This window comes from Monodelphis domestica, chromosome 1 (assembly GCF_027887165.1).
Source record: "Monodelphis domestica isolate mMonDom1 chromosome 1, mMonDom1.pri, whole genome shotgun sequence".
NCBI lineage: Eukaryota > Metazoa > Chordata > Mammalia > Didelphimorphia > Didelphidae > Monodelphis > Monodelphis domestica.
The window spans coordinates 481,997,070-482,011,618 of NC_077227.1; the positions used below are offsets into that span (position 1 = coordinate 481,997,070).

A 14,549-nucleotide genomic window follows, 5' to 3' on the forward strand; every position below is an offset into this window, starting at 1 on the left:
TTCCTCTATCAATAAAATCAGATGTTCAGCCTTAGTTCATAGTCATGTATTGTATGTTTTGATAAAAAATTTTTTCCATATTTGTTATGAATTTTCCTTGATCATTTCTTATTTTGGTATCTGGATATTTTTCCACATCAGGTCAGTTAATGATTTATTGATTTTGTTAGGTTTAGTTAAAAAATAATAGCTCTTAATTTTTGTCAGTTTTTCTAGTCTTTTTTGTTTTCAAGTTTCCTTATTTCTCCTCTTATTTTGAAGACTTTTTTAGTATGTGTTTTAGATTTTTAAATTTATTTTAAAATGTTTTAAAATTAGGTTTTCAGTTCTTTTCTATGTATCTGTGTGTGTGTGTGTGTATTCCTCTGAGGATTAATATGGCTGTAATCCATTGTTCAGTGTGTTTTCTCAATAAAGAATATTTTCAGTATACTTATATGCTATTTCTATACTTTCTTCTTTGGTCCACTCATTCAATATGCCACTAATTAGTCTCTATTTAATTCTATTTTAATTTATTTATTTTATTAATTATTAGATTTACTACATTGTAATCTATAAAGAGTAGGTTGTTATTTCTGCCATTTTTTCAATTCTTTTATGCCTAAGCACATGATTAGTTATTTAAAGGTGCTGTGGTAAGCTGATAAATGTTTTCTCTGATATTTCCATTTAGAAATTACTACAAATGAGTCAATTCTATCCTCTACTTCCGAACAATATGTTGAGTTATTTTATTTCTTTATTTTCCTATTGGATTTGTTGAACTCTGAGGAATATTGCTTTCTGAGACCGGGATAAATCCAACAAGTTGATAAGAAAAAACTAGGGACATTAATGTTTAAGGTTATAATTATTAGGTCCTAGCTTTTTACATTTAAATTATTGGATAAGATTTCTCCTCTTTAAAATCTGCATTTAGCCTCTGAAATTTGCTTTATCTATACTAATGTAGTACCAGTCTTCTCCTACCAGCTCCTCAATCTCAAAACCCTGCTCAGTTCTAAGTGGCTTGAATGTTATGATCTCTTTTTTAAATTTTATTTATCCTTTTCCTTTCCCATCTCAAATAAAAGTGTAGTGCCAAGTCTTTCCTTTCTCTTCTATCTTCATTCATTCTTTTTATTTCAGTGGCACTACTTAGTAATACCCTTTTAAAAATATTTTTTTTAATTTCACTCCCTTTCTTTCTCCTTTACTCTCCCAAAATAACCTTGAATATAATTTCCTCTTTGTGAGTTTTTGGCTTACACAGTTCTTTAATTTTCTATGGTCACTGGAGTTTTTGGTGGATATGAGATTTGCTTCTAACCAGTTTATCTACTTTTGTTATTAAAGTTCTCTCTTTAGAGAGAAAGAAAAAAATCTTTTCCCATTTCCACCCATTTTTGAAGACTACATTTTTGAAGAACCTCATTTATCTAGGAACATTAAGTTATGAAAGAGATATCAGAAATCAATGTAACCAAGATTACAAGGGAAACAACAAAGTGGAGGAAATTTTTATAGCAAATTTCTCTGATAAATGCCTAATTTCTCAAATCTGTAGAGAACTAAGTCAAATTTATAAGAACATAAGTTATTCCTTAATTGATAAGGGATGGTCAAGGGATATGAATAAACAATTCTCAGATAATGAAATCAAAGCTATCAATGTGCTAAATCACTCAATTAGAAAAAATCTAATTAAAACAACTCTGAGGAACCACCTCACACCTATCAGACTGGCTAATATGACAATAAAGGGAAAAGATAAATGTTGGAGGGGATGTGGCAAAATTGGGACACTGTATTGTTGGTAGAGTTGTGAACTAATCCAAACATTCTGGAGGGCAATTTGGAACTATGCCAAAAAGGCTAAAAAAACCATACAGACCCTTTGATTCCATAATATCACTACTAGGTCTGCATACCAAAGAGATCATTAAAAAGGGGGAAAGGACATACTAGTACAAAAATATTTATATCAGCTCTTTTTGTGGTGGCAAAGAATTGGAAATTGAGGGGATGTCCATCATTTGGGGAATGGCTGAACGAATTGTGGTATATGGTGATGATGGAACACTATTGTACTATAAGAAATAATGAGCAGGATAATCTCAGAAAGAACTGGAAAGACCTACATTACCTGATGCATAGCAAAATAAGCAGAACCAGGAGGACATTGTACATAGTAACAGAAATATTTATTGTATGGTGTTCAACTGTGAAAGATTTTGATACTCTCAGTAATTCGGTGATCTGGGACAATTCTGAAGGATTTGTGACAAAGAATGTGACCCACCACTGGAGAAAGAACTGCTGGACTCAGATGCAGATCAAAATATACTATTTTCCACATCAGTTTACTTATGTTTTTATTTTGGGTTTTGGTTGTATATGAATATTCTCTTACAAAAATAACCAATATGCAAGTAAGATCATACATTTTTATCCAGATCAAATTGCTTTTCATCTCTGAGAGTGGAGAAGGAAGGGATGGAGGAAGACAATTTGGATCTTATAATTCTGGAAAACATATTGGTATACAGTAATGATTACTTGCAACCTGAATTCAAGGCTTTCTGTATTGTTCTTCTTTTCCCTCAAGATTTGTCCCTTTAGATATATCACATTCTTGAACCTATGTTGCCTATTTAAGGGGCAGCTAGGTGGCACAGTGAATAGAGAACTGGGCTTGGACTCAGGAAGATCTGAGTTCAAATGTTGTCTCAGACACTTCCTAGCTGAGTGACCTTGAGCAAGTCACAGAACCTTGTTTGCCTCAATAGACTGGAGAAGGAAATGGCAAAGTGTTCCAGCACCTTTGCCAATAAAAGCTCAAACGGAGTCATGAAATGTTGGTTATGACTGAAATGACTGAACAATAACCACTTTCTTTTTAATCATCTCTGAGTCATTTGTGTCCAGGGTCCAATCAATTCCTCTTTTCCTGGAGAGTCAATGTGGCTCAGTGGAGTTGTATACTAGTCTTAGAATCAGAAAAACTACACTTGTCACATGACCTTGATGGAGTCATTCAACCTCCCTGAGCTTCATTTTATTTACCTGAAAAATGTATGAGTTGGGATGGATGGTCTTTAAGATCCCTTTCAGCTCTAAATCTGTGACCTTATGATCTCATGATTAGTCACAGGAGCTTAGAGCATGGTAATGAACACGGTCTGTGGCCCTGAACCATACAGAACAACAGTAGCTATCTTCTAGGGTCTGAAAGTGGGTTTTGAAATTTTACAGAAGAGGAACCTGAGACCAAAACAGGGAAAGGAAATTAACTAGTCATATGGGCAATAGATGGAAAATTGGAGATTGAACTCGGTTTCTCTAACTTCAAATCTAGAATTCTTTTTACTATTCTATGCTGCTTCTCATTATGAGAAATTTGGCCTCTATACACACACACACACACACACACACACACACACACACACACACACACACACACACACATTGTACTCCAGTAGTTGCAACCAATTTCAGGGAGTTGTAAACCTTATTCTTTGGTAAAGACCCTAAATAACATTCTCTATTGGTGTTAAAAATCATTGGATTACTTTAGCCCTGGTCATCCTCTTGTGCCCTTACAGGGCTTTTAATTCATTCCAACAAAAATTTGTTAAATATTTAGTTTGTGCAAATCATTAATGATGCTACAAAAACAAAAAAAAAACAGTTCTTTTTCTCAAGCAGTTCCCCTTTATTTTTTTAAACCCTTACCCTCCATCTTAAAATCACTACTGTGTATTATTTCCAAGGCAGAAGTACAGTAAGGGCTAGGCAATAGAGGTTAAGTGACTTACCCAGGATCACACAGTTTGGGAGTGTCTGAGGCCAGATGTGAACCCAGGACCTCCTGACTCTAGGCCTGCATTTCCATCCAATCAGCCACCCAGATGCTCCCTTTCTTTAAATTAGAGATGTAAGATGTACATGGATGAGTAAGCACAAAGTCATTTGAATGGGCAAAAAAAATGAACAATTGAAAGGACAAGATTTTGGTAAAGTTGGTGTCTCAACAAAATTGTGAAGAAAAATAAGGTACCAAAGGGGTAGAAATAAGATGAGAGTTGTGACAGAATGGTATCTTATTCTGGCCCCCCTAACCACCCCACCCCTCTCCTAGTCAATATTTGTTGTTCAACTTTTTCAGCCTTGTCTGATTCTTCATGACCACTTTTGGAGTGATACTGGCAGAGATACTAAAGTGGGTTGCCATTTTCTTTTCCAGATCATTATACAGAGGAGGAAACTGAGGCAAACAGGGTGAAATGACTTGCTCAGGGTCACACACCTAGTAAGTGTCTGAGACCAGATTTGAACTTAGGTTTTCCTGACTCCAGGCCTTTTCCTCTTTCCACTGTGCCCTTCGAGTCAATATAGCAAAAATATAAATAGCTAGTATAAAGTAGTGATAACAGAAAGTAAGCCTGCAAAGGGTAACCTTGAAGTTATATCCAGACTGTCCCAAAGATCAAAGAAACATAATGTACAAATTATATCATATAATAACCAAAAATCACATTCTAGTAATATATATGAAATTGGAAGAAGTCTTCTAGGTTTTACTTTTCAGGACTTTTTTTGTCTTGATATTTAAATCTCATAAGTTCAAGATATCTGCTATAAGGCCAACAGAATGCCAAATGGAACTGAAAACTGACATGATATGGGTGTGTTAACTTTAAAGTCTTACTAACAAGTTGGAGATAATCTGGATATGTTACTGAACTAACTCCAAGGTGGCACAGATAAGAGAGTCTGTTCTCCATCCCCTCAAAAAACTATAAAAAGGAGACCTCAAACTCCTGTCCCACCACCACTCTTCCATTTCTCTCTGGGTCTATCCTGCTGAGTGATCCCAACTCAGTCCATGATAATGTGACTAACCTGTGCTTCTCCCACTTCCCATCTTCTTCATCTCACTACCTGTCTTTTTTCTCTAGTCTTTTCCTCTATCCTCACTATCGGCCTCTGTCCCTCATTTTTAGTGCTTTTCTCTGCATTTTTGGTGCTATTTACCTTTATACTTTCTGTGCCTCATTAGACTGTGATTGCAGCCTAACTTCCTGTTGCTATGTTGTTACCTTCATTTTATAATTTCATAAATTATCAACCGGGGAGCATATTCCAAGAATGTAAGATGTGGGGAAATAAAAAGAAAAAGGAAATGGAATTTTATACTTAAGTAGGAACCAGTAGTCTAGGTTGGCTGACATATGTAGGAGTGGGGTATGAAACAAAACTGAAAGGAAGATGGGACCTTGTTATAAAGATTCTTAAATACCATGATGAGGAATTTGTGTCTTGTTCTCTATAAAGGGGGCCATTTAAAGGTATCATTCTTTAAGGTAGGGGAGCGACATGGCTAGAGCAGTGTTTTACAGTGGTTATTTTTGCAGTTTGCAAAGAGGATGTAAAGGAGAGGGAAAAGTTAAAAAGCAGGGTGAAAAATCTGAAAGCATTATTATTATAACTCAAGTCATTATAGTTCATGTGATAAGGACCTAAGTCATGGTGGTAATCCTTTGGGTGGAGAAAGAAGGGGGCATTATGCAAAAAAATGTTCTATTATTATTATCCCCAATTTATAGTAAGGAAATTGAGTCATAAAATGTTATAACTTGCCCAGGACACACAGTTTGCAAGTATTAGAGACGGAATAAAAAATCAGATCTTCTTGATTTTGAACCTACCTACAATGCCACTTATCCACATTACTTACCTTGACCACTACCTCCTCTCAGATCCTGATGAAGAGAGCACAGGTACACCCAAGACAATTAGTCTTGCTTCCATCCCAGCCCTCATAGCCATCATTGAGAGGAGCAACTCTTATGAAAAAGGGACCCACCATCCTTTGCACTATGATCAACAATCAGTAAGCAACTGCCACCAATTTTAACCACATTTACCAGGGAAGGGGGAGAGAGGATGAAACAACAAAGGAGATGGAATAGAAGTGGTCTGACAGGTAGGACAAAAATGAAGACAGAGAATTATCATAAAGGAGGAGATAATATTCAGGAGAAGAGAGTGATTGACAGTGTCATATTTTTTAAGAGGTCAAGGACCATACAAAGTGAAAAAGATTATTGAATATAGCACTTGAGAGATGGTAACCTTGGACAAAGAAATTTCAGCATAGTGGTAGAGCCTGATTGTAAGGGTTTGAAAAATAAATGGTCTATGAAGAATTGGAGTTATTGTTGCAAATAGACGCTTCTTTATAGGAACAGTGAAAGGGGAGGAGAAATATAGGATGATAGGTGGTATGGTCAAATGAAGGTATTTTTAAGGTAGAAGGTGAAACCTGGGGATATTTGTAAGTAGCAGAGAATCCATTAAAAAAGAGATAATTAAGAGAGAATGAGAGAAAAGGAGAGAATGACTGAGGCAAGTTCCCAGATGAGATAAGATCAAGGTTATAAATAGGAGATTTGTTCTTAATAAATGTTGGTTTCAGACAATGCAGGAGAGTTGTGCAATTTATAGGGAACTGATAATGATTTTGACATTAAATAAAATAAGAGGTGGAATCATCTATGAATTAAAATAGGGGGAGGTATAGGGGGCATGAGGAGAAAGGATATTCTTTGGAACATGCAATGAAGTGTATGAGTCATTGTTAGGGGAGGAGACAGGGAGGAAAATTGTCATGTGGTAATGAAAATGCAGTTGAGATTAGATTAGATTAGATGGCATGAATGTAGTGGATTCACCTGGCACAGTGGTATATGTTCAGTTGTAGGGGAATAGGAGCCAAGATAGCATATTGTAGGAATAGTCCAGGTTTGAGGATTAACAAGGCAAGAGTTTAAAAAGCATTTAAAGACAGAGGCCAATGTACAGTATAAAAACTTTTTTTTGGATTGACTTTACCCTAGCCACCTCTCAGTGCTGTAGAAAGGGGTTTCAATACAATTCAACAAACATTTTATTAGCCAACTACCACTGGTAACGATGCTTAAAAAATGAATCTCTGATCATATTGGGGAACTCCCACCAAAGTCTCATTCCAAGGTAGTAGGATAACAGACACATTCAGAAGACACTCCATTTGTGGAGCAAACAATTGGCTCTCCTTCTCTGAATCTTTCAAAGCACAAGCATTCTCACTCCTTTGGTTCCTGGAGGCTCAGGATCTCTAATAGATTTTAGTGTCCTTTAGCACCAACCTACTCCTGACTCTTTTCTTGGGGAAGTGATTAAACACTGATTTAGTGAACAAATCTCTGGGGAGACCTAGATCCTTCTTCCTTTGTTTTGTGAGTATATGCATCCTTATATCAGCCTGGTTCTTCATTCTTTTGCAGAGAGGCAACTTCTGTCATCTGTGACTCAGGGGAAAGAAGATTTTCTGATTGGGAGGCATGTTCAAAAGGGAGTGTATATCTTTGTGAGACTATGGATCTGGAAATTGTTCCTGAACAGGTCAAATTAAGGGAAGGTCTGAGGTTAAAAAGATAGATATAGGATGGAGAAATTGACAAAGGATAATGTATCAGTAGGATTTTGCATGTGTTTCGTGGTTCTGAGAGAGAAATCAGAGAAGAGAAAGAGGGAATAGCTGACTGTGGCAGAGAAGTTGAGGAACTCTCTCTCCCCCATAGATGTGTATATGTGCACATATATACATAAATTTATTCAAAAGTAAAATGAGAAGAAATGAACTTCTGATGGAGTCTGATCAGAGAAGGCAATAGCATGACTATAAATTTTATTATTTTGGATGCTGCTTCTCTTATATGTGCACATATATACAAAAATTATTCATAAAATCACATGATCAAATTGGAAAATAACTCAAAGGACAAGCCTAACTCATATCAAACTGAAAATCCCCTCAATAATATACCTGACAGGTAGTTACCCAGCCTGTTACTAAAGATGTTCAGTAAGGGGAAACCATAGCAAAATGTCTAATTATTTTGAAAACTTTCTCAAGCAGCCCATGCTAGTTTTAGATAACTGTCACTGTTAGGAAGTCTTTCTTTACTTAGAACCTAAATTTGTTTATTTGTCTGAAGCCTTCAACTATTAATCCTAGTTGGTCCTCTCTAGACAGGAAGCACAAATATAATCCCTCAGGTGATATACCTTTGAATCCTTGAAGACAAATTTACATGCCCCTTAATGTCTTTTCTTCTTTGGACAACATTTCAAGTTTCTTCAGCTAACTCTTAAATAGCATGGTCTTAAGATCTTCATCATCTTAGTTGTCCTCCTTTGGCTGCTTTCCAGTTTTCCAACATTCTTTCTAAAAAAAATCTTATCTAGGAGAAGATAAGGGGCTCAGTGGATTGAGAGCCAGAACTACAGACAGGAGGTCCTGAGTTCAAGTTTGATCTCAGACACTTCCTAGCTTTGTGTCCTTGGGTAAGTCACTTAACCTCCATTGCCCAGCCCTTGCTGCTCTTCTGCCTTAGAACCAATACATAATACTGACTTTAATACAAAAGATAAGGGCTTTAAAAATAAAATGAGAAGAAATGAACTTCTGATGGAGTCTGATCAGAGAAGGCAATAGCATGACTATAAATTTTCTTATTTTGGATGCTGTTTCTCTTAATGAGGTAGGCAGGAAATACTTTGCAGAGGAGGTGGAACCTGATTGCTGTCTCTAAAGGTATTCAAAGAAGTAGAGAGCAGGAGTAGCAACATAAGCAAAGATGTAGAGGTGATGATGAGCAATGCCATGTTTGGAGAACAGTAAGAAGACTGGATTCAATGTAGTAAAGGATTAGTGCTATGTCTCAGTGAGAGTTAAAGTTGAAACTATATTTTAGAAGGCCTTGAATACCTGTGTGACAAGCTTGGACTGTATCCTACAGGCAATAGAGAATAATTGAATGTTCTTGAGCAGGGGTGTGACATAATGGGAATGGGATCTCAGGATGATTAATTTGCACTAAGTATGCAAGAAATTGAGCATAGAGACTGTCAAACCTACTAGAAACTTTTTGCAGTAATTCAAGCTGCTCTTCTTCCCTGATCCAAAACTTCTGTCTTGGAATAATTCAAATTTTTCATAAAACAGAGTATATTGGGGAATAGCTAAGTGCCCAGTGGATAGAATGCCAAGCCTAGAAACTAGAGGTCTGGGTTCAAATCTGTTTTCAGACATTTCCTACCTGTGCCATCCTGGGCAAATCACTTAACCCTCATAGCCTAACCCTTACCACTCTTCTGCCTTAGAATCAATACTCCAATATTGATTCTAAGACAGGCCCCAAACCACAAGTGTTGGAAATTTTGCTGGGGTCAGTGACTGAAGACTTGTCTAAAGAGGAAAGAAAAGGTTTATCCCAGCTATTCTTCTCCTCCTCCCTCCCATACCATGGAGAATCCTTCTAGTATGGATTTCTCCTTCTATAGGGGACATTAATCTTATTTACAGTCAATCAAAGATATGCAGGAAGGACACAAAATGTTTGCCTTCTTGCTTTCTATATAAGCAGTATCTAATCTTCCCTCTTCTGGAGACTGATGGAATAACTGCTACACATTGCACTACTTCTCAGGGTTGTTGTGAAGATCAAATGAGATAATATTTGTAGAGTGCTTACACAGTGCTTGGTATAGTAGAACTTAATAAGTTTCCTTCCTTCCTTCCTTCCTTCCTTCCTTCCTTCCTTCCTTCCTTCCTTCCTTCCTTCCTTCCTTCCTTCCTTCCTTCCTTCCTTCCTTCCTTCCTTCCTTCCTTCCTTCCTTCCTTCCTTTCCTTCTCCCTTCTCCCATACTTTGATCTTCTAGCCAAAACTGGCATAGGAGGTAAGTCTGACTGGAAATAGGTAGATACATCTTGAAACATCATTTCCCAGAAACAAACAACAACAATAGCAGTAAAGACTCTTCTTTCTTCACTGGATCCCTGGACATAGCTTTCCATTGGCTTTCAACTCTCTGGATGTGAGATAATTGGAAAGGAGAAATAATTTAATGAGGACTCCAGAAGTCCCAAGAGTCCCAAAAAATCTTTCAAGGCAACTACTTCTCAAGGCTCTATGACTTCCAAAAGGCCCTTTGATTTATACACACATGTATATATTATGTAAATATGCATGTGTGTATGTATTTGCATGTAGGAATAGATGCATATGTCTATATATACAGAAACACACTGAGATATACAGAAGATATTAGGAACTCTCAATTCTCAGAGTTCAGTATAAATGGAAAGGGGTCTGTATTATTTGCCCCATTTGGCTTCATGTTCTCACTCTATCCACTCCAGTCTTTGGATCTGGAGTTTGGGAGAATAGCTTCAGGGAACTCAGATTTTGGACTGGTTCCACACATTGCCATTAGCAAAGGCCTCTACCCCAGGCTCCTCTCCATTACTAGGTGGAGATGCTGATCTCAAAGATCAATGAGTCAGGTCTTGGGTAGATAAGATGGTTGTTGAGAAGACTGCGAATTTTCCACCTCAAAGTAACAAGAATGGGTCTCTTTGTTCACTGGGCATTCCCCCCTCTCCTTCTTCAAAGGAGCTGTCAGTGAACAGACAACCCTTTCCTGACTATTTCTACCAGTAGGTTGTCAAAGGCTTGCTAAATCTGTGCTGGAAACGACAAAGCATAACTGCAGTGACAGCACTGGACCAGGGATATATGTTGAAAACATTCACAGATAAATCACCTTCTGTCAACCCTGCTCAGGTCCCCCAAGCCCATCCAAATACCTTCAATCCCCCTTCTTCAGAAAACGAATTACTCATTCTCCCCCCAACCCCCATCTCGAAAACCAAAAGTCCGACAGCAATTCCACCCCGTCCCCAAAATAATAATGAGGAAGGCTCGAAGATTTTCACTCTTCTATTTTTTAGGTCTGGGCGGGCCCCAGTGATTCTCCCAGAAGTCAATTAGTCCATTCCCCTGCCTTTCAACAGGATCCGTGGCGTCAGGGACCGAGAAGGGAGTATATTTGGGGAAGTGCACTTCCTGGAGCCAGGCTTCCCCAAATTGAGAATTTCAAATCTGAAAAGCTAAGCGATACTTGGAAACTCTCCCAATCCCACAGGAGAAATAGAGGGAAACTTTCTCCCGCCACCAGCCCTCAAAGCTAGGCCGGCTACTCTACCCTCCTCCTTCTTTCCCTGCGACCGTCCGTCTCTCTCCCTCCTCCTCCATTCCCTCCCCCGCAAATCCCATCCTTCCTCCCACTACCCCCCCCCCCACCTCCTGCAGGAGGCGGGCAGGTCCAGACGGATTAAACGCACTGAGGCACAGTCCTGGCCACCTCTCGTTCGCCCAGCCTAGCCCGCTATTCCCTCTTCCTTCGTCCCGCTCTCTGTCAGCCTCCGCCTGCCTGTCTTCCTCCTTCCCTCCCTCCTTCCCGAGCTGTTGCCACTCGACGGGAGCCAGCCAGACCTTGGAAGAGGAGACTGGCCGGCGGGACTGACAGCTGGCTCCTGGCGGAGCTTTGCAGGGCGGAGGGGAGTTGGGCTGGGTATTCGGGGGCTGCCCCGCGGAGGGCGCCCTGGGATCGCGCCGAAGGGGCATGAAGTTGTTCTCAGGGGAGATCCAGACAACGGGAGGTGCCGGGGAGCCCAGAGACGCCCAGGTCTAGAGGCTCCTCAGCTCCGTGCGCCATGCGGCTCCAGGGGCCCCAGGGGTCGGCTCTGCTGCTGCTGCTACTGAGGGGGTTGCTGATCCTAGGAGTTCTACTGCCAGGTAAGTTTTGGGGGGCTTAGATATGTCCTCATCCCAAGCGGGTCAGGAGACCCCAAGAAATTGCTAATGGGGGCTGGACTCTTAAAGCAAAGCGGGACCCCTGCGCTCCTGCAGCTTCAGATTCCATCCCACCTTGGCTACTCTGAAAAATAACAGAAAAGGAACCTTGGCCCCCTCCACCATTATCTTTTTTTTTTTTTGGTGGGGGGGATGCTGTTGGACCTTTGGTTTTGCACCTAGGGGAGGTGGAGGAGAAGGGATAAATTCGATCATTAAAGTAGGAGGATTGAAGGCATTTGGAAGAGATGGGGGGGGTGGAGAAAGGGGGAGGAAGGAGGAAAAGGTTTTTTTCATTCCATCTCTGGCTTTGTTGGATATTGACACAAGCTCCTCCCTAGCCTTTTACGCCTGGTCCCCAATCTGCTGCCCCACTGTGAGTCTCAAATACCCTCTTCAATACTTTTTCTATCCTGCTCAGAAAGAAACAATGACTGTCAATGATTATTTAGACTCTTCGTTCCTTTTCCACATCCCCTGCTATCACCTCTCTCTTGCTGTCACTGAGTTCCCTTCACTTCCCCTCCTTGCAGTTTCCCTCCCACCTTCAGCTTCTTTAGGCAATGTCTATGGTGTGGACTTTCTTCCTTGTTCCAGGCCAATGATTCTCTCCCACCCATCCCTACTCTAGCTTCTGGTGTCTCCTTTCTTGCCTCTGTCCATGTCTTGTATAGATTTTGAACTACAAGGAGAGGGGATCATGCGGCACTGCCAGGAATGAGTTTATCTCATGTCCTGTGAAATGTGCATGGAGTATAGAGATTTTCCTATCTTCCTTCAAGGGCTCTATCAGTGCTGGATTGTGGTAGTGATGACGTGTTGGGGAAGATGAGCACTGAACTAAACATGAAAGAATTGAAGCTTCTAGTCATAGCTTTCTCACTGCCTTGGTGACCTTGGGTAAGGCACTTAATTTTTCTGTAAAATGGGAATAATAATAAGTGGTCTGACTGGGGATAGGGGGAGTATTGTGAAAAAAATGAAATAAGTTATATGAAAGAACCCTACAATGCAAGGGATGGTGATGGTATTGGAAGCTAAGCAGGTTCCTTTCCATATTTACATCCTCTATCCTTCCAGGGATCTTGATTTTCCCTATCTAGCTCTCATAGTCTTCTCCAACTAGCCAGAATGAGCAGAACAAATCTCTCTGTATGCTTCTTCTCTCTTCCAGGTGCAGAGAGGAAATACTAATCCTAAAATGAGGCCCTGAGGCTTCAATTAATTTCAATGCAATACACCTTTACTTTATCCCCACCAGCTACCCCTGTGCAATGGTGAGCCTACCATTTCATGTCAACTTCTGTGCTCAGAAGACTCAGTCCTTTGGCATTTGAGGGGCTCATACTCTTATTGACCACACACACACACACACACACACACACACACACACACACACACACACAGAACATAAAATAGACCACATGCTTAGTATTTGACACTTTATAAAAATGAAAAAAAAAACCATACAGATTAGGTTGTGCTAATGTGGTCATCCTCATTTTGCAGAAATGGAAACTAAGAGTAATGAAATGACCTGCCTTTGTTCACACAGGTTGTAAGTAGGTACTTCCCCCCTTTCCCCACAGCAGAACAATTGTCTTTACCAGAAACTGTCTGTTCCTACAGGTAGCCTCCCTGGTGCCTGTTCTCCCCAGATTTACTGTTTTACCTTTCTCTGCAGCATCTGGCCATGTGGAGACTCGAGCCCATGCTGAGGAAAGACTTCTAAAGAAACTCTTCTCTGGCTACAACAAGTGGTCCCGACCTGTAGCCAATATCTCAGATGTGGTCCTTGTCCGATTTGGACTGTCCATTGCTCAGCTCATTGATGTGGTAGGTTCTGTTGCTACTCAGAAATATTGGGACCTGGGTAGCAAGCATTTGGCAATGTTGGGCTCATGGAACTGAAAAACCCTTTAATGGATTTTCATCCTATAGGGCCATTTCATCCCTCACAGAGAAGTACTGGCATTAAAAGCTCTTCAGAATGTGGCCCTGTTCACTGGAACCTTGTATGAGGAAAATAGAATGGAAACATTTACTGAAGTGTAATTTTAAGTGTAAAGTTCTGTTCAGCTTTATAGTGACTTGGTCCTACAACTGATGACTAGCCATCCCTTCTCAGGACAGGAGTAGCTGAACAATGTAGGCTATGTCTATAAAGGACTTGACATACACTCTCTGGTTGGATCATCACAGTAATCATGGGAGGTAGGTACTGCAGGTATTAGTATCCCCATTTCACAGATGAGAGGCAGCATTGAGTAATGAATGGATGAAGAGCTTCCTTTGAAAGTCATTCTCTAGAACATACTGGCTGTATTACCTTGCATCAATTACTTGATGTATTTATTAGTGCTCTAGGAAATTCTAAGAGAGTCACAGAGAAGGTACCTACAGCTGGGAAAGGCATCAACTGGGAGCTCTCCATGGTGATGAAACCACAGGTCCAAATCTCTACCCTCCATTGTCATCTAGTTACTAAGCATCACAGGTGAGATTCAAACTCATCTTGTATGGCCCCAAGTCTAGTAGGGTTTCCACTATATGTGCCTCTCACAATGCAGGAGAAGATTAATCTAGATATATCACTGTAAACAATCACTTTTGTCAGGGCAATGCCACATCATGCCACTGATATCATTGCAAAATCAAAGCCTGCCTGGGCCAATTAGGGTTTTTTTTTTAATTCAGCCATAAATATTGGCCACTAACCCCCCTCCCCACCTCCAACCCCCAAGCAACCATCTTAAAAATCCACATCACTGGAGAATCAGAAGAGTGATTCAACCTATACCTACTTCTGGGGGGGAGGGA

At 39.9% G+C, this 14,549-nt stretch overlaps 1 protein-coding gene across 1 annotated transcript in view; it reads left to right on the plus strand.

The window, feature by feature from the left end:
* The first annotated feature begins 10,908 nt into the window (after positions 1-10,908).
* CHRNA4 (cholinergic receptor nicotinic alpha 4 subunit) overlaps positions 10,909-14,549 on the plus strand; it is a 61,060-nt gene continuing 57,419 nt past the window's right edge. Inside the window, exons 1-2 of the mRNA XM_001376166.3 lie at positions 10,909-11,672; positions 13,414-13,565. Of these exons, the coding sequence (XP_001376203.2) occupies positions 11,591-11,672; positions 13,414-13,565 (234 nt within the window). The 5' untranslated portion in view covers positions 10,909-11,590. The remainder of the gene's footprint in view (positions 11,673-13,413; positions 13,566-14,549) is intronic.